At 51.4% G+C, this 18,921-nt stretch overlaps 9 protein-coding genes and 1 non-coding gene across 10 annotated transcripts; 5 read left to right on the forward strand and 5 right to left on the reverse strand.

Annotated features, from left to right (window-relative positions):
• Positions 1 to 165: 165 nt before the first annotated feature.
• On the forward strand, positions 166 to 1,752 carry C7974DRAFT_418477 (uncharacterized protein; the record flags this gene model as incomplete). The annotated part of the gene is made up of 1 exon (XM_046144162.1): positions 166 to 1,752. The coding sequence occupies one exon, from the start codon at positions 166 to 168 to the stop codon at positions 1,750 to 1,752; it is 1,587 nt and encodes a 528-aa protein (XP_045991395.1).
• Positions 1,753 to 2,194: 442 nt separating this feature from the next.
• C7974DRAFT_429024 (general substrate transporter) lies at positions 2,195 to 4,430 on the reverse strand. Its single transcript, XM_046144622.1, has 3 exons — positions 3,566 to 4,430; positions 2,743 to 3,513; positions 2,195 to 2,665 (listed from the first exon to the last, which is right to left on the reverse strand). Exons 1-3 carry the CDS (start codon positions 4,092 to 4,094, stop codon positions 2,331 to 2,333), a joined length of 1,635 nt encoding a protein of 544 aa, XP_045991396.1. The 5' UTR covers positions 4,095 to 4,430; the 3' UTR covers positions 2,195 to 2,330.
• Positions 4,431 to 5,154: 724 nt separating this feature from the next.
• Positions 5,155 to 7,618, reverse strand: C7974DRAFT_405768 (cytochrome P450 reductase 2). The gene has a single exon (XM_046143077.1). The coding sequence runs from the start codon at positions 7,449 to 7,451 to the stop codon at positions 5,310 to 5,312; it is 2,142 nt and encodes a 713-aa protein (XP_045991397.1). The 5' UTR covers positions 7,452 to 7,618; the 3' UTR covers positions 5,155 to 5,309.
• Positions 7,619 to 7,812: 194 nt separating this feature from the next.
• C7974DRAFT_466878 (cytochrome P450 monooxygenase) lies at positions 7,813 to 9,714 on the forward strand. Its single transcript, XM_046146347.1, has 2 exons — positions 7,813 to 8,018; positions 8,078 to 9,714. The coding sequence occupies exons 1-2, from the start codon at positions 7,913 to 7,915 to the stop codon at positions 9,565 to 9,567; spliced, it is 1,596 nt and encodes a 531-aa protein (XP_045991398.1). The 5' UTR covers positions 7,813 to 7,912; the 3' UTR covers positions 9,568 to 9,714.
• An 84-nt stretch (positions 9,715 to 9,798) lies between these two features.
• Positions 9,799 to 11,886, forward strand: C7974DRAFT_476385 (fungal-specific transcription factor domain-containing protein; the record flags this gene model as incomplete). The annotated part of the gene is made up of 4 exons (XM_046146683.1): positions 9,799 to 9,978; positions 10,028 to 10,602; positions 10,650 to 10,924; positions 10,978 to 11,886. The coding sequence occupies exons 1-4, from the start codon at positions 9,827 to 9,829 to the stop codon at positions 11,884 to 11,886; spliced, it is 1,911 nt and encodes a 636-aa protein (XP_045991399.1). The 5' UTR covers positions 9,799 to 9,826.
• A 68-nt stretch (positions 11,887 to 11,954) lies between these two features.
• C7974DRAFT_418482 (uncharacterized protein) lies at positions 11,955 to 13,506 on the reverse strand (the record flags this gene model as incomplete). Its single annotated transcript, XM_046144163.1, has 2 exons — positions 11,955 to 11,964; positions 12,095 to 13,506. 2 exons carry the CDS (start codon positions 13,504 to 13,506, stop codon positions 11,955 to 11,957), a joined length of 1,422 nt encoding a protein of 473 aa, XP_045991400.1.
• Positions 13,507 to 14,772: 1,266 nt separating this feature from the next.
• C7974DRAFT_t121 lies at positions 14,773 to 14,843 on the reverse strand. Its single transcript has one exon. It is a non-coding gene; the product is annotated as a tRNA-Gly (tRNA).
• An 886-nt stretch (positions 14,844 to 15,729) lies between these two features.
• Positions 15,730 to 17,057, forward strand: C7974DRAFT_405776 (phosphomannomutase-like protein). Its single transcript, XM_046143078.1, has 3 exons — positions 15,730 to 15,952; positions 16,116 to 16,363; positions 16,450 to 17,057. Exons 1-3 carry the CDS (start codon positions 15,851 to 15,853, stop codon positions 16,916 to 16,918), a joined length of 819 nt encoding a protein of 272 aa, XP_045991401.1. The 5' UTR covers positions 15,730 to 15,850; the 3' UTR covers positions 16,919 to 17,057.
• C7974DRAFT_405778 (uncharacterized protein) lies at positions 17,058 to 18,062 on the reverse strand. Its single transcript, XM_046143079.1, has one exon. It carries the CDS (start codon positions 17,785 to 17,787, stop codon positions 17,368 to 17,370), a length of 420 nt encoding a protein of 139 aa, XP_045991402.1. The 5' UTR covers positions 17,788 to 18,062; the 3' UTR covers positions 17,058 to 17,367.
• Positions 17,461 to 18,842, forward strand: C7974DRAFT_79966 (uncharacterized protein). The gene is made up of 3 exons (XM_046147294.1): positions 17,461 to 18,168; positions 18,259 to 18,394; positions 18,453 to 18,842. The coding sequence occupies exons 1-3, from the start codon at positions 17,932 to 17,934 to the stop codon at positions 18,512 to 18,514; spliced, it is 435 nt and encodes a 144-aa protein (XP_045991403.1). The 5' UTR covers positions 17,461 to 17,931; the 3' UTR covers positions 18,515 to 18,842.
• The last annotated feature ends 79 nt before the right edge of the window (positions 18,843 to 18,921 follow it).

The following is an 18,921-nucleotide window of genomic DNA, read 5'->3' on the forward strand; positions in this document are numbered from 1 at the left end:
CCGCCTGTAAAGGTCTCTTTTCCCTACCCTTCTTCGCTTCACCTACTCTTGGTCACTGCACCGCCCTTCTCTACTGTTCAGTAACACCCCGATTGCTCCCCTCTTCCACCCAATTGACCACAACGACTGTCTCTTTCAACCCTGCAGTCTCCTGATATCCTCACAATGATCCACAAGAGCAAGTCACGCGTCCGATTCCAGCACCGCACAGAGAAGGTCAAGCAGGACAGCGGCAGCGAGAAGACAAAGCGCGAGCCAAAGACAACCGTGTTTCGAAGCGCACCAGTTGTGATCAACAATGGTCCACGGTTTGCGAAGCTGCGCATTCCGTCGGCCGATGAGCAGGGCGATCTATTTCGCAGCAACCTCAGCTCTTCACTGTCAGCAGTGAAGGCGAACGACCTAGCTCGGCAGCGAGCAGGTAGACTACCACTATCGCCGGCACGTCAGCATTTTGAGCGAATTCAAGAGGAAGACGATGACCCGCCGGCATCTCTTTTGATGCTCGCACCTCTTTATGTCCCAGATTCGGACGGCTATCTTGTAGCACAGCCTTCTACCGATAGGTCCGGCGGAGACGATGGTCCCTGTGCATCACTTCTGGCAACATCAATCGTTCAAGGATCCCTCAAAGATGATATTGAGGCTGCAGGTCTGGGCATAGCTGTCGTTGAGCGTGCAGATGAAGCAACAGAGCGGCCAATCTTGCGAGGGGTGAAGGGGAATGCCTCGTCCACAAAGAAGGATGAGCGCGAGTCTCAACAAGCTCGCACTGTCTTTCATGGAAGCGGAAACGGTGCTCGTCCGAAATCGCTCCTGGCCACGGCGAGCACGCTGGCGGAACCCAACACCCACCTTGAGCAGGTTGACATCACGGCCGCAGACATCTGGTCGGTGAAGGAGGCCACTGTCAAGCCAGAACGCCTTCTAGCAGAGATCTCACACTATGTTGGATACACTAAGCCATTGACGCGCACATTGTCGGCCCCAGTTCAGGGTCAAAGGCATCGGTCCACCCTCCTGCAGCGAGTCGTCTCTCTATTCGCGGGTCGCCGCCAGCATGCTGCTACCGAGGAGGCATCAAACTCACCTGTACCTTCTCAAGGAGAGAGTGAAGGGCCAGCAGCTCCCTCCCAACAACCACATCCATTGACACAGGCCACAGTGTCAAATGGATGCACTGCTCCTCGGCGAATCCCACGCCTGAACCTTCCCCTTCCAAACCCGGTGATGGCCTCTCGGCGGCCATACCTTCCTATCGAAGAGGCCTTGGATGCGCCCTTCGTTTTTCCAGCGCGAGAGCATCCACTCACTGGCACCTACTACGTGCACCCTGATATCTTCACACCCGCCGAGATCCAAGTCGGCTTCCCTTCTCACCCCATACCTGTTGGTGTAACCCCAACACTTCGCAAGAGCAACTCGTGCGCCAAGCTCCTCGACCGCGATGACGCTGTGTGGGGGAAGTACTATGCAAAGCACCCCACAGCCGAGCACCTCCCCTTCTCCAAGTCCTACATCGGCCTGCACCACGTCGACGAGCTCACAGAGCAGCAGTTCTGGGATGCTCATGCGGCGCGCCATGCGCAGTTTCGCAAGGCCGATCCAAAGCCAGTTACGGATGAGGATCGGGCGCGGCAGGCGGATGACGAGGAGCATGAGCGGGCGGAGCGGCTACGGCATCATGCGGGGCATTGCTTTGGGGCGCTGACGGGGGATGTGTATCCGTTCCATGGTGGACATATCATCTGATGGTCCTGTCGAGTCGCAAGGTGCAAGGGAGGCAATGTGTGGAGGAGATCTTGGTCGTTATGTGACAGTAGGAAAAGATGGTTGTGTACGGCAGGAAGGCATGTGTAAACGTGGCAGTGGGTCTCCACGGAGATGGATCCTTCACAGTCGTTATCAAGAGTAGCATTTAGATCTGTTGCTTAAGTTGTAGCTATCATCAGGTCTACTGACGATCTGATCCAATCTGCTTGCGGCTGTGAGGCCAACAGCCTGATTGAGGCATTCGGAGTTGCATATCTTCGGCGTTATATACCACTCGGGGCGGCAGTCGCATTCATTGGCGTTTTGTGGATTTGCAGGTGGTGTTGTCTTTGCAAGTTAGCGTCAGACTGTTCAGCATAGATAATGAGGCACCTCAAGGCCTTCCGTGCCCGATAGTGTTCTTAGTTCTGTATTTCTTTGAACTTGCTTAATTTAATACTATCATCTGATTCGTGCAAAATGCAGGTGTGGCTCTGATCACTGACTGTATAGACATGTTCCGGAATTGATACAAAATATACAAAACGGCCACAACCTCCCGCCATATATCTGCGCATCTAATGACCCATAGCAGGACCCTGATTCGCAGCATTGATCTTCGCAAATTGCTTGTTCTCCTTCTGCCACCTGCGTGCATAGCGGACACCAAAGCCGTGTTCGAAGACCTGGCGAATATTCTCGAGCGGCATTCCTTTAACTTCAGGGAAGCAGAAGATGACAAAGAGCCATCCGAAGAAGCAGATCGCGGCGTAGAAGCCGAAAGCGCCGGAGGGGGTGATGCCCTTCATCATGGTGAGGAAAGTGGACGCAATGATGATATTTGTGGACCAGCATGTCACGGTATTGAGCATAGTGCCAACGGCTCTAACTTCGAGTGGAATAAGCTCGGTGCCTGTGTTTGATTAGCTACTGCTATTGTGGTGGTGGTGGTGTGGTGGTGGTGGTGGTGTGTGATGGGTTTGAACATACCGATCCACGCAACTGTGGCGACTCCGGAGCTGTAGAACCCAACAAACAAGACAATGACGACAATGAGCAGCATGCCAGGCCAGCCAATGTTATCGCTTTGAACCTCAAGAGTATGAAGATCAATGGGAATATAGGCGAACGAGACAGCGGCGATTACCAAGCAGACACACATGCCGAAAACGGTAACAAGGAGGATCTTGCGGCGGCCAAATTTATCGACGATGATAAGATTGACGAACGAAAAGACGAAGTTCGTAGCTGAAACGACAATCGCAACCGCCGTAGCATTAGAGAAACCAACAATCTTGAACAGAGTAGCGCTGTAGTACATAAGTGTGTTGAACCCGCTGAGCTGGGAGATGGCCATGATGGTACACGCAGTGAGGACGGCGCGGAAGGTAGCGGGGGTAGTAAAGATGCGAGCCAACGTCTTGAAGACTGAGTCGTCGACCATTGTCTGGGTAGCTTCATTTATGCTCACTTCGATCGAAGTGATCTTTGCACGGCGCTGCTCCTCGGTGGAAGTCGGGTAGATGCGGGTAAGAACAACGCTGGCCTCGTCGACTTTGCCGTGTGCAACAAGTTGACGAGGAGATTCGGGACACAAGAAGAGAAGTCCAGCAAGGAGAATGGCGGGTGCGGCACCAATGCCAACTGTTGCCCTCCATGCTTGGGAGCCCTCGCCACCAACTTGAGCAAATCCAGCGCCAATTCCAGAGGCCAAGAATTGACCGAATGTGACAGACATGTTGTTGAAAGCAATCATGCGGCCTGTGTTCGTGTTAGTGCTAGTAGCAGGTGTCTACGATGAAGTAGTACGAACCTCTATAACGAGCAGGTGCAAGTTCGCTAATATACAGAGGAACAACCATAGCTGCACTACCAACTCCAAGGCCAACGACAAAGCGGCCCACAGCGAACTGAGGAAGATGGAATGAGGCGGTTTGCAATACAGTTCCAATGACGAACACGACGCAGGCGAGCCAGATCGGAAGTTTGCGACCATACTTGTCGGCCATCGTACCGGCAATGACAGCGCCAACAAGGGCACCACCAGATGTGAGAGAAGTGACAAGTTCTTGCTCGGATGATGTGAGCTCATGACCGAGGGAAGTTCCAATAGTGACCAGGACGGAAGAAATGTAGCCAGTGTCGTAGCCAAAGAGCAGTCCTCCCAATGAGACAGTGATGGATATCAGCCATGCAGCCTTTGATGCAGCAGTGGCCTCAATGCTCGAAAGATCGGCGAGGTGCTGGGCGTGTTCTGATTCGGAGACGTCCTCGATCTTGTCTGCGGTGCTGTTGAACTTGGTATCATTTTTGCCATCGAGGGATGCAGTCTCGAAAGCCATTGCGAGTAATAATGATGTGGTCGCAGATGAGAAGTATAGCGAGAAGATGTATTGAAGTGATGTCGTTGTCCAGTCAATGAGACCCGGTGATGATCCAAACTTCAACGTGGAGATCACCCTCGTACTTATGCTTCTTGGTTCTAAGCCTGTATAGCTTTTCGGGGCTACCCGAGATATCACTTCAACAATCCTACGCCACAATCCTAGGAGTTGCTACGTTAGGTTCTGTGCGGTTCCGGATGATTTGTGGGCACGCCTAGAGTGCCGACGCCGACAACTTCCCCAGGTTCTATCTTCCGCACGTCATTCGTCAAATCCAGGCAAGCGGAACCTGGGGTTGGAAACGCGGGGGTGGACCTCGCCCCGACGCGAACAGCTTGCTGTTGGGAACCTGTGCCTTTGCCGAGCGATGAACCGACGCCTGAGGCTTTCCGAGCTGCACATGTGACATAATTACGCAGCACTATATTGGCTGAAAACGACCGAGAAGCGAAATAGGTGAAGTGTGATTGGACCGGGTGGTTTCAACCTCACCTAGGTAGTGTTCGGCATTGGCAGCTACGTTTGATAGCGAAGCAATTCTCCCCTTGTGTGCGCCTTGCCGTGTCTGAACCAACGCCATGTATGCTAGATTGACCAGAATATGACGTCATATGCTACAGAGCTCGGCATACAATTTAGAATGGAGCATGTGTACAGGGGGGGGATTCCTCCGGCTGATAGCTCACGGGTAACCATTGAGAGTTTCCCCAATCCAGAACAGCTACACCACTCTCCTATACCTAGCTTTTGAGTTGCTTGATGCATGCCGCGCCAGCACACTGTATTCGCCCGTGTACCCCTCAGATGTAGCTATCGAACATTCAGAAACCCCGAGAAACCTCTGTGGGGCACTTCGTATCCTCGTCCGCACAGACACCCCCCTTGTAGCATCCTGTGCTTTGATGTTGATCACACGGAGACAACCTTGGAACATCCTGCGAACTGACCATGATTCTGACGTCACGAGGATCCTGGAAAGTTATTGATATCAAGTCATTGACTACCTAGGTAGAGATGTACCACAACTCCATTATTGCCTCTTAATTTGTCTTCTGCCAATCTGTGTCATTCTACGAGCATGAATCTGGTCGCGAGCCTTTGCATGTGTGAGCGGTATGGTACTAAGCAGGGAAAGAATTACTTTGAACCTAATTATTCTAGGATGAGGAGCAATCAACCCCAAACGTCAGACTTCCACTTTCCTCTCTTCTTCAGACCATCTGCCCATGTCTTGACCTCCGCCTCACTAAGGCATTTTGCATTACCTACTGCATCCTCTAACTTCATGTCAACCTCGCGCGCCATGCTTGCTTTGCCGCAGATGTACATATTGGCACCAGCTTCTAAAAGCTCAATGATTTCAGCAGCGTGCTCACCAACACGATCCTGCACATAGATCTTCGGTCCGTCTCTCGAGAATGCAGTGATAATCCGGAATTTATCTCCCAACTCATTCTGGATTTTACGCAGTTCTTCTTGATAGATGAAGTCGTCTTTGTTACGGCAACCGAAGAAGAGCAGGATCTTGCCAACAGGTTTGCCAATCGCATGGAGCTTCGCGCGCTCTTGCAGGAAAGCACGGAAGGGTGCAAAGCCAGTACCTGCGCTGACAAGAACTAATGGCGTTGAAGATGTGATCGGCAGCTTGAACTTTGATTTGCGCACATGGGCCAAAATTTTGGCTCCTTGCAGTTCCTGGGCCCCACTCAGCCGCTGATACGACGGTGTGGGTACAGTGGTATTAGACGCAAGGTCAGACGCAGACATGAGGTAATTCGAGGTCAGACCGTGGATCGTTGATGATTTCGAGTCTTCGCCAATAGTCTTGTTGACTACTAGGGCAGTGACTGCGATGCGACGAGGAGCGATAACAGAGCTAGATGAGATGGAATAGTAACGCGGTTGTAGTGATAGCAGGTTCTCGATGACGAACGCCAGAGGTAGTGATATCCACGGCTCATTAGGACTGGCCAGTTGCAAAAGGCGAGCAAGTGTTATATGTGTGGTCGAAGTAAGCTGCTCATACTGCTCACGATTGCGCCCAATCTCTAGAAGCATTGCCTTCGCTTCAGGTGTTGGTGCATATTGTGCAATATCCTGCACAGTCTTACGTGCGACTGGAGCGCAGATCTCGAGGTGGTGTCGGAAAGCAGCTTCAAGTGTCGTTGGCGATGGGATCTTTGGTTTGACTGAATCGTTGTCGCTCGTAGTACTGAAGACGTCATGTCTTCTTGCTTGCGCTCCGAGAGCGTGTAAAAGCCTCTCGACTTCTTCATCTGGGTTACATGGCCAGATGCCAATGTGGTCCCCAGTCTTGTATACGACGTCGTTGTTCCCAAGATCAAGCTCCATGTGGAGGCAATTCCGATCTCCAGCAGCGAACAACTGATGAGCACTTCTGATGGTCAACGGTACGATGGCGGATTGTGTCGAGGTTTGCTGATGGATCAATGATGCCGCCGGACTGGAGTCTTCCCCATTCTTGTTCTCACCACTAAATGTGAGCTCGATCGTCGGTTTATACTCCACGATCTTCTGTTCAAAGCCAAGCTGGCGGAAAAGAGTAAAGACATCATCTTTCCATGCTTGGAAGTCTTCTTCTGTGCCGCCGTTGGCATCATCTGCCTTGTGCCGAGGTATGAGAGGGTTGGCACCAGCATCATCGAGAGCATCGGCCACAACGTCCAGTACACGATTGTAGTACTTGTAGTTACTGTTTCCGAGGCCGAACGCGAAGTAACGAAGGTCCTCCAGCCTCGACTTCTCGTCCTTCAATTGTTTAATCCAATCCCACAGTCCGGCTGCGTTGTCGCTGGGATCGCCCTCGCCGTATGTACTGATTATGAAAATGGCGAAGTGTGTTGCTTGTATCTTAGAAATAGTATCGGCATCGTAGTCTGAGATGTCCGCTACAAGAGCATTGATACCGAAGTGGGAGAGGCACTCGCGCCCAAGTGTTTCTGCAAACCGTTCCGAGGTACCAGATTGAGAGCCCCAAAATATAACACAGTGGTAGTCACCCTCTACAAGCTTCTGGACGACATCTCGAGTGGCAGTCACTTTGCCTTCTGAAGAACCGTTGGAAAGTTGTGGCCTTTCGAACCATATGCCATGATGAGGATCCGGCTTATCCCAAATTCGGCCATGCGTGAGGTAGCCAAGAGCTGAAAGAAGGAAGAGGAAGATGGCGACCTCGTCAGCAGTGCTCGATGGTTTGGCACTTTGTACTGCTGGCGATGCAAGGATCGTTCGAAAGAGTGGGTTTAACTTCATCTGCAAATCCGACAAGTCAACTGGAAACCTGAGCGATTCCATCGTGGACAATACAAATGTGTAGTAGGATTCGCGTCGTAGAGCTCGTACTTGAACCTGTACTTCCACAGTTCTGAAGGCTACAATCCTGACACAATTCTAGATGGGGAGAAATACCAACTCTGACGTACGAGCCATCGCATCAAAGACCTTCCCACATCTTGTTCATGTCAACCCTGAATGACCATATTTGCTGACCTGCGTTAGCACCAACTTCAGCAGCGACCCCACATTCACCCCGCCTTTGCACTACCGGAGGCGCACATCACCCGCATTACTAGTCACATTCAATCTGGTAAAGTTCTCCGTGGACTTCTCCATGCAACGAATGATCCAATTTGATGGATTTGAACGTCCGGCACCGAGAAAGCCTCATGAAGCACTTAAGGGTTTGCTGGTCTTCTAACATTGATCAAGCGCTCTAAAATTCGCAAAGTACGTAGCTCAGATCTGAGCCTTACACCATGTCGACTTCAACTTTCCCCGGCCCTTACGCCGCTGCACTGGGTGCCAGTGTGTTTTTGTACTTTATCGTATACCCAGTTGTTGTTTATTTTCGCGACGTGAACGGTTAGTAGCCTACACTTCACCCTGCACATACCATCCACTCCACGTGCTGATGCAAATAGGTCTTCGTCGATATCCCAATTTTCATCCTCTTGCTGGCGTTACCAACATTCCTTTCATGGTTCTTGCCCACACAGGCGCACGCTCTACATATCTTGAAAAGCTGCACCGGGTGCACCCCGTGCTCCGCACCGGTCCGAATTCATTATCGTATGGTGATCTCCGTGCGATTAAAGACATCTATGGGCACGGCTCGAGCTGTGTAAAGGACGGAGCCTACGTCATCACTGCCGGTTCTCACTATCATCTTGCCGATGTCGTTGACAAGTATGATCACGCCCGTAAGCGTAAGACATTAAGTGCCGCATACGCATTAAAAAACCTCGAGGGTTGGGAACACAAGGTAGCCGACAAGACACAGAGGTTAATCAAGCATGTTGACACATGCTGTACTGCTCCATTGGCCGCTGGCGCCCTTCCCAAGCCCGAAGACATCAATCTGGATTATCGCAAATGGACAAACTTCTTTACCCTCGATGCCATCGCCGATATTGGTCTCTCTGAGAAGCTCGGATTCCTCGATCAAGGTAGCAGCATGGTGACTGGGCGCAAGACCGACGGAACCACGTATCAGTGCGATCTTCGTCCGGCTCTGTATCAGACTGCTCGCAAGCAATCCCTGTTAATCTGGCCTTACAAATGGTATTCGGTCGTCAATAAGATAGTCAACATCATCCCGTTCTACCGCCGCATGGACGATTACGCCAAAGAATGGGACGGTATTCCAAACGAGCTGGCGTATCGACGTCTGCAGCGATACCGTGCTGGTGAGAAGTCCGATGACTTTTTCCAGGCACTGATGGAAGAAAAGAGCGGAAGCCCGAACAACCTCGAGTGGGGCGAGATTGTTGCTGAAGTCAGCATCATGATGAACGCCGGCTCAGCAACGACTGCGATTGCTATTGCGAATGCGACATTGCAGTTGATCAAGCATCCCGTATGCATGAAGAAACTGAGGGAAGAGATCGACGCCGCACTCGAGGACGACGAGGATATAGATCAGACTGGTGTAATCGCGTACGACACCGTCAAGCACCTGCCGTACCTTCGCGCTTGTCTCGATGAATCGCTTCGACTCTTCACGCCTACACCTCACGGTCTTCCTCGCGAGACGCCTTCAGACGGTGTAAACATTCTGGGTGATTACATCCCTGGAGGCGTGTCCGTAGCGATGTCAGCCCATGTCGCGCATAGACAGGAGTCTGTCTTCCCTCAAGCCGACAAATATATCCCGGAAAGATGGCTTGGCGAGGAAGGTAAGGCACTACAGCCTTACTTTCTCTCCTTCTCGGCTGGTGCACGTGGCTGTATCGGTCGTAACATCTCGTACCTTGAGCAGACTGTGGTATTGGCGAGTCTCCTACGGAGATACGAATTTGCCTTGAAATCTCCAGATTGGGAAATCGAGCGATTAGAGACGATGAACTGGATTTTAGGTGAAATGCCGGTCAAGGTCTGGAGAAGGGAAAGGAAGTCGGCGTTGAGTGGCTAGCCGGAAAGCACCTTCACTGTTGTCTGTAGCGTTCATTTGCCGCACTTATATCATTGTCTCCGCGTTTCTGCAAGGAATGTGTCGAGATAGAAGCACGAATCTTTACGACTTCAATATTGAACTGCGGCTGTTAGTGAAAACTGTTCGTGCGCGTGATGGAAGCCCAGACGCTACCAGTAGCCCCAGGTTTGATGGTCCCCGCATTTCATATCCCGTTTCGACGCAGCCGAACTCCGATCACGACATCTGACAATCGCGCATGCATGATCGCACTCCGCCAGTGTTGCCTGAACCGACAATCTACATGTCACAAGAGCAGCAGCAACCTGTAACGCCTGCAGGACCGGCTTCAGAGCAGCGTCCATCTGCGCCTCGACCTGCCAGATCCAAAAATGGGTGCAATGCCTGCAGGTGAATGATGCGATCGACGTTTTTCTTGGTAGCGCTAACTTTTGTGAAGGAGAAGGAAGGTCCGCTGTAACGAGCGGCGGCCTCGGTGCAGCCACTGTGAAAGACTGAATCTTGAGTGTACTTGGAATCGACCTGTGTCAGCACGTAGCAGTAGCATTCAATCGACACAGTCGCTCGCTGTTACTACACCTCAGGCAACTTCGCACATGTACAACACCAATGTGACATCCATTGAGGGCTACGGAATGGGCGGTAATGCCTTCTTCGATTTCTCTGGACCTCTTGGATTCGGCGCCTGGGATGAAGAGATGCTCCTCAGCCCCAACTCGTGGCCTACGGATCCAACGATTGCTGCAGCGACTTCACACTTCGATACTGTACCTCAGCCCATCTACCAGCTACCGCTTGGACACCAATCCTCCGGACCACTCATCGCAGCCGCTCCATCCACGCCTCGGGCAAGGTTCCAGGCATTGACAGAACGTGCAGGGCGACAGCCGGATCCCGCTTCGACATCTCCCTTTTCGCACGAAGGCACACAGAGCGGGGCAGCTGATGGCGATCTACTTGTTAATACTTTCTTACAAATGCTTATGCCCCCTATCCTGACGCCTGTCGAGATTGGTGCGTTCATTGCCTTCAGTCTGATAACGTCGCTGACTCCCCATTAGGCCCAAAGTGGGCATCCACACGAGCCTTTTTCGGAACTATGGCCACCGAAGCACCTATTGTGCGAAGTGCAATCATGGCCTTCGCAGCCATGCAAATGCAACGGAACGGACTAGGCGGCGACGCCTTGAAAACTGACTGGAGACCACTGTATGATACCGCTGCGAGACAGCTGTCATCGGCCCTTACAAAAAAGCGAAAGTCGGAAGGCACAGAAACGCCTAAGAGTGGGCTTAAGCATATACTGGCGTCTCTTTTTCTTCTCACATATACTGACGTAAGTTGCATACATCTGCCCCGTACACGCATATCACTAACGACCCCTCAAAGTTACTTACAGAGACCCTTCCCAGAGCACATGCCAATTTGCGTGAAGCTTACTCTCTGATACAAAACGCAAACAAAATGTCATTTACTGTGCCAGAGAGGCGTCTGATTTCCTGGCTCCGTCTTCTCGATGCACGCGCTGTATCTACCAATGGAGGCGAAGGACTGTTCCTCGCAGATAATGACGAATCTTTGTTCGATGCATCGCCAGCCGCCAACCCTGCTTCAGGACCCGAGACCCAGGATATGGAGATCGAAGAAATTTTGTTCGATGTGTTGTACCATCCCGGCATCGTGTTTTATCAGAAAGTGCAGTCCTTCGTAGGACGAATCACCAGAATAGATCCTTGGCACCGAAGCCGCGGCACTGTACAAGATGAGACTGAAGTAATGGCCTTGGCTGCGCAAATTTCTAAGGATCTGCATGCGCTGTACGAACAACGACCGGCTCTCATGGATCATGCGGTTGCAGGCAATCTGACCGATAAACATCTCGCACAGAACCTGGCCGTCGCACTTACGCGAAGCTTCCGTACCTACCTTGCAAACTATTATGCGTCCTTCATCCATCTACATCGTGTTGCGTATGTACAGTATCCGAAAACGAAGGACGTCACCACAGCCATTGCGGAGATCAAACGCCTCTCGCACCTCATGGCCCAGACCGATGAGTCACTTCCAGTCAATTTGCTATGGCCCCTTATGATTTGGGCGGCCGAAGAAGAGAGACTGGAAGAGCGACGATGGATTCTCGATGCTATTCGAGGGCTAGAGAGCATTGCTTCAAATGCAAAGGCTACTGGCGACCTCCTTGAGGAGGTGATTCGACGGCAAGACGAAGGAAAGCGAAGAGTCGACATACGGAGTGTCAGCCAGGAGTATTTTGCGAGCCATCATTTTGCCATTGTCTGAATATGGACTGCTCGTTCAGACGGACCATTGCTCTCTCAGGTCCGCTATAACCTTGTCGGTCCTCCACCCTATCCGTACCTGCAGACCTTCAAGGTATTCTACACAAGCGACTTGTTCAGCCGGATCGATAATATATGCACCGCATGCGCTCAATATGTGACTTCCCTGGAACATAGCGTTGTCACAATGCTCGTTACTTATACCATACCCAATCGTTATCCGTATGTGTTTTCGTATCAATGCATCTGTTGCCTTCCGCGCCCGCACCCCCGCCAGCCCTACCAGCGACGCATTTGGCGAATATATTGTGAGAATGATCTTGCATAGATGGTAATACTGCAGGCCTACAGCAACCACACCCTGGTGACATGGGAGCCGAGGCCAGGAGCCGTTGAACTTTACTCCCGCGTCAGGCTCGATATGAAGCGCACTGAACGACCAGGGTTTCGTGCGTTCCCATTCATCGACCTCAGCATGCAGCTCCGTCCACTTTTCCTTGGTCATGCTGTTAGTGTTGGCCTCGCCATTGTCTTCAAATATGGTCTGCAGGACGGTGGCGAAGAGGAAGATGGCTCGGTTCGCCCAAGCCTCATCGTCGAACTCTCGGAAGACTGCTGAATGACGATAGTTCTCGAGGCTCAGATTGAGCGGTTGCTGCGAGGTAAGGGAAACATAGATATGTTGACGAAGCGATACCCAGCTCGCAGACTCCCGCAGACCGCCGTCCGCGGCGAAAGACGATATACTGTTCAGTATCCGCGCTGCTCCAAAATGATGGGTTTGATCATCGACGTCTCCCATCTCTTCGTGCAGTCGTAGAAGAATGACAGCTACGAGAAAGTTCTCATCCCAGTGTGCAAGAGGATCTTCCAGTGCTAAAATGAGTGCGTTAAGACACTGGTCAACATATGGCTGCGAATGGTCTTCGGGCTCTTTACCCATCAACCATAGATGTCGAGCCGCTAGACCAAGAATGCCATTCAAGATGACTGGGAAATGCGCCGCACGCTTGGGTACCTCTTTTGCGAAATGGCAGCGTGGATCACATACATCTATCCAGCCTGTACAGTGGATGATGTAGTGATGGATGAGGCGGGCCTCGTATGCGTTGCTCACCGGCCACTTTGGTGTCAATGCTGATGAGGGACTTTGAGGAAAGGTCGTGGAATTGTAGGGCGAGATGTTGTTGATGGAGTCCAGAGGACTCTTCTTCAAAATATGCGGCGAGGCTGATGCTCGAGGATTTGAGCCAGGGCTGTTATGCCAAGCGCCCGTTGTATGCAAGATCTCAGACAACGAATCAGTCCTTCTAAGAGAATCATTTCTGGCAAAGGATTCGTTTCTGCCGGTGTGTGGTACCTGAAACTTTTCGACCGTTGAGATGTTGTCCAGAGTGGCTGTTCGACTCAGCACGTCGTGGATGGAAGGAAGATCGTTTTCGCTGAAGACAGGTACAGCAATGCTCGAGAACGGAGACTGATCGTTGTATGAGAGAATCAAGTCCGTATGTGTAGCACTTGTGCCGAATACATCATCATTGTTCACCGTATCCTTTGGATTATCCTTTGGATTATCACTTGACTCATCCGAAGTGATCTCTTGTTCCACTTCAACTGGCATAACCTCATCATCACCATCTGAATTTGGTGCAATAAAACGCACTATCAACCAAATCAGTCAGCTCAGTGTACTCTTCTAGTTGGAACGTATAATCTCCGCTCATTGCCGATCGGTATCAAATGTGCAGGAAGGAGTTAGGCTCGACTTACAAGACTTAGGTATCTCAACCCATGTCTGGCCATCACCGAACTCTAGGCTTTGCTCCATAGAGCCAATATCCTCACCGGCATTAAACTTCACGGCTCTGACTGGCCGAAAGCGAAATGCATTGCCCCTGATGCAGGGTCGTTTCTTTTCTGTACAGTACTTGCATTTTTCAGAATCGCGCTGCTTGACGCCTGCAGGACACAAGGCTTAGTACGGTCGAAATGCACACGTTGGTCTTACAGCATGGAGCTTACACTTGATGTGACGCTCCCGGCAAGCCTTACTACACGAATGTTCAGTACTACGTCATACATACACGAAGCAAAGCATCGCTTGTACTCATGCAAGGGAATGACGAACCATCCACTTCGTTGCCGCATTTCATTGCCTCTGCAATACTATCGGGAAGTGACCTGAGCGTCGCGGCTGGTGGAGTGAGAATTGACAAAATTGCCAGATTTGAAGCCGGGAAATGGCTCCTGTTTTGTTCGGACTCGATGCGACAGGGCTGATTGTCTTACCCCGCAACTTGTTCCAAACTCTCTTGGAGCCGCAGACGCTAGGTTGTGAACGTGGGCGTATAGCAAGCGATTGGGTGCTGGGTTTGGCAGTGATCTCCAGACATAGCAAAGCGGCGCGCACTACTAAAAAAGGTAATTTGTGCGCGGACTCAGAAACGCACGTGGGCACGCCCACGTACATACACGTGAGCGTGCGGCTCCCGCACGCGAGAACCCGAAGGCTGATACAGAGGGGTGCAGCCTCCCACTGTTAGCTCCGGGGTATCTGTTGAGAGTTTGGCCGATACAGGACAGCTATGACACTCTCTTAGAGCTTATGACTTGCTGAATGCATGCCGCGCCGGCACACTGTATCAGCCCGACGCTGCACCACCCCGCGTACCTCATCTCACCAGGGTTCAACGTCCAACGTCACAACTCATTGATGTTTGAGAATAGCATCACAAGAATTAGAATGTTGTCACTGATCAGGTTTGAAGCGGAAGTGTGTTTGAACAAAAAGAGGGGCTTGAAGAAGCTAGGGGATGTGGACCTGTCCAAGAAGCCCACAACCGCAAAAAGAACGGTCATCTCCAAGTCAATCATAAGAAGGATCTTATGCATCCTCCGGGAGTCGAACCCGGGCCAATTGCTTGGAAGGCAATTATCCTACCGTTGGACCAAGAATGCTTGATGGAAAGTTGGTCAGATCAGATGAATATATTCACACCACAAAATTTGACACAGTAACTCACTTGACGTTTCATACTGCCTTCTGCTACGTGCACCTGATCCGCCCTGTCCATCCTTCCATAGCCATCTAATTTTTGTGGCCAGGAAATGACGGTGGGCGATCCCGACCACCTTGGGTACACATTTCAAAGGTCTTTGACTTTCAAGGCAGCCTCACAAGTGCCCTTTCAGTATCATTATTCTTGTGTCCAGCAAGCCTATTTTGCTAATATCATGTCTACTTGTTCCAGCCATTCCATGATGGCTGCCAGCTGGACTGAGCAGGCTTCGTCATTTGGGCTCTGTCTCGGGATACGTTTTGTCTTCATGTGGGAGATGGAACGGAAGACACGCCAGATGGGTTTTTTGGTAGATGGAATGGGAGACGCGTCAGATGGCTTTTTCGGTACGATCGGTCAGACTGCGTGGTACAGCAATGAGTCCCCGAGATGACAATTGTCAATAATGACTAGTCGTACAGACCACTGCATCAGAAGCATACGACGTGTGCAATGAGCATGCAACGGAATTTTGTAACTCTCAGTAAGCTTATAGCATGAGGCAGCTAAGTTGTATTAGATTCCAGCAGACATCAGTAGTATAAAGATCTCAAGAGACTTCTGGCATTGATACTTCAAGTCAATCAGATGGATTAGAACCTGCATACGACAGAATGGAAACGTATTTCCTTTCACAAGTCCATCGCATTCGTGGTGTTTTCAAGCATCGTGACCTACCCCTAGCTCTGGACCCTGGAAGTAGACTGGATTCGGTTAGGCGATGCCCCACGCGTCCCGGGGCGGTGAGGGACATTAGCCCCTCCAAAAGACACGAAGTCCAATTGAGACTCCCTTGCATACGCTCAGTACTTTACTGCTTCTCTCGGACCCTTGAAATTAGCGATCGTCGCTCTTACAGCTGTCTATCATCCACGTCCAGAGCTTCACAGTAGTATTTCTCCCAAGATGGCCGCCGCAGCTTCTGTTTACCCTCCGCTTGACCAGCGCCCGGTCAAGAACACGGTGCTCCTGTTCGATGTCGACGACACACTCACAAAGCCGCGCCAGGTAAGACGTACCGGACTTCGTCAGTTGTCAATGATTATGCCTCTACTTTCTGGAGGCAACTGTTATGCTACATTATGCCGACTATTCCTATTGTTGCGGCACTTCCTTAGCCTCACTTATGGCTGTGAACACGTCGAAAGCCCTATGCTAATACTTCACCCAGCTCGTCAAGCCGGAGATGCTTCAGCTGCTCTCTGAGCTCCGTCACAAGGTCGCTATTGGCTTCGTAGGTGGCTCGAACCTCGCCAAGCAGCAGGAGCAGCTCGCGACAGCAGACGTGAACGTCACATCCCTTTTCGACTTCTGCTTTGCCGAGAACGGTCTCACAGCATACCGTCTTGGAGAGGAGCAGGCTAGCCAAAGCTTCATTGGGTGGATTGGGCAGGAGAAGTACAACAAGCTCGTGAAGTGGTACGTCTTCCTGTAGTAGGCGATGCTGAATACGTCCAGCCTCTTGCTCGCCGGCAAGTTACTTCAAGACTGACACGGGTTTCCAGGATTCTGCATTACATTGCCGACCTCGACATTCCCATCAAGCGTGGTACCTTTGTTGAGTTCCGCAACGGCATGATCAATGTCTCTCCCATCGGCCGTAACGCCTCTACCGAAGAGCGAAACGACTACCAAAAGTACGATATCGAGCACGACATCCGCCCTACCATGGTTCGCAAGCTGAAGGAGGAGTTCCCTGACTACGGACTTACATACTCGATTGGCGGGCAAATCTCCTTCGACGTGTTCCCCACTGGCTGGGACAAGACATACTGCCTGAACTTCATCGCGAAGGAGAAGGAGAGAGAGGACGGTGTGGACTACCAAACCATTCACTTCTTCGGTGACAAGACATACAAGGGCGGCAACGACTACGAGATCTACAGCGACTCGAGGACGATTGGGCACTCGGTGAAGAACCCCGATGACACATACGCGCAGTTGCAGGAACTGCTCAAGTCTTTCCAGCAGTAGGTGCGCGATGAACAGAGCAAGTTCCAATGGATACATGCCAACAGCCACTAGCAAGAAGAGTTTAATCTGACAGAAGTATAATTGCCAAAATACACTTTGAGTCTGCATGGCATTTGAGACCGTAGTCCAGACCGCAAACTGTTCCTTGGTCAACTTGAATATGAAGGTTTCGTGATGCTCATCAAGCTTTTGCTGATCAACAGTGGCGACTGTAGCAACTCTAGGGACCGAATCAGTCGTGTATGGCGTCGCCCAAGTGACATTGTTGTAGCTTCGTGAGTGCCACTGGCCTGTTTAACTTGGGTATGTCCTGATTGTCTACCCCACTATAATTTGACTCTTTTACACACTCATGCGTACTGCAGATATATCTTGACACGACATGTTATCACATGTTCTCTTAAGTAGAGACCTTTTCTCGACCATTTTTTGACCATTTCTCAACCAGCTTACCAGGGCCACCACCCGCTCTTCTTGGCCTTCCCTACAACATCGGTCCCTGTGATCTCCTCAACCTTATTCCCGACCTTCCCCGCGATTTTCTCAGCCTCCCTTCTCTTTTTGTGCACCGCATCTGCCAACTCTTCTTGCAGACTCTGGATCTCGTTCTTCTTTCCATGCGCCTCCTCTATTGTCTCAAGCTTCATCCACCCAAAGTACGCCAACTGGTATGTGAAGAGCGCGCCGAGGAAGCATTTCAGTATGGGTGCCGAAAAGGACTTGTAGAAGGCGCCAACTCTGGAGGGTTCTTTTGGTGGTTGCGGCGGAGGTGTCTGGGGCTCGATGGAGAGATTTCGTCGCGTGGTTCGTGTTATCATCTGACGGGCTGCGCTTTGGCGAACGAGTTGTGTTGCTCTGATTGTATTCATCCTGGCGATTGGGTGTTGGATCCCGGTCCTTGCGTGTCGTTGCTTTTAGTCGATTCAATGGCTGATCGAGAATTGAAGTGCTGTTGGTCGGCGACAACGAATTGAGTGCGTCGCGCTTTGAATTGGAGGGTTGGTATAGCGCTGATGGAAGGGCGAAGCTCCATCGCAACCACCGCATCACCAAGCAAACCTCCGCCCGCACTCCGCACTAGCGCCGCGTCCGAGCTTCCTAATTCCGTAAGGAACACCGTTGCATCACTTGCGCATCCCTATAGCGCACTCGTTCCTTTACACAGTACTTCTTCCTTCACTCTTCTCTTCACCGCCCTCTCTCCGTCAATCTTTCCCCAAAAACAAAACTTAACAACTCCCGTCGCAATGGTACGCTAACCGGCCCGTACCCTGGTAGCTGTCGTCCGCATCGGGCCAGCTCCGCCGAAACATGTCGAATATAGCTAACCGTTGCGCCAGGCCCAAACACCACAGCAGCGCCAGGCCAACATGCGCTTTGCTAAGGCGCAGGAGAAGAAGATGGGCAAGCCTGAGGGCCCTGTGGTCGTTAAGCCAAGGGGGCCGCAGAAGAGCCCCATTAGCAAGGGCTGGATCGGTACGCGACACCCAGAGTTGCGGAAGATGCGTAGGATGTTACGCTGACACCATGATAGTCCTGCTTGCTTTCGTTCTTTGCGGAGGTCTCCTTTTCGAGGTCATCCGCATGTTCTTCTAAACGCGATTCCTTGCGCGCAACACACCGACAACGCTTTCGAACTCAAGATCCCGCCGACGAGCCGATACTGAGATCACGTCTCGCGCGTGGTGGAGGTATGGTGCTGGGAGACTGAACTACTGGGCGCGCTTCTCAAAAGCACTTTCTATCTCTTTCGATTGCAGCCTTTCAATGCACACATAGGGCGTGGCGTTTTGGCGTATTATATCTCAGTGCATAGAGCACGTTGGCCCTGGATCGAGGTCGTACCAATGGAATTCGAATTGACCCTCTACCACCTCAATTACCACGTTCACAAGTGCAAGTGTCGGACCACGGTCATTTATTAAACGAAGTCGAGTTCATCGTACCGGTTCGATAGCCAGGTTGGTTGTCACATGGAGAATGCACACGTACAACGGCCGGCA

This window comes from Boeremia exigua, assembly GCF_020726555.1.
Source record: "Boeremia exigua strain MPI-SDFR-AT-0100 chromosome Unknown C7974scaffold_15, whole genome shotgun sequence".
In the NCBI taxonomy this organism is placed as follows: Eukaryota; Fungi; Ascomycota; class Dothideomycetes; order Pleosporales; family Didymellaceae; genus Boeremia; species Boeremia exigua.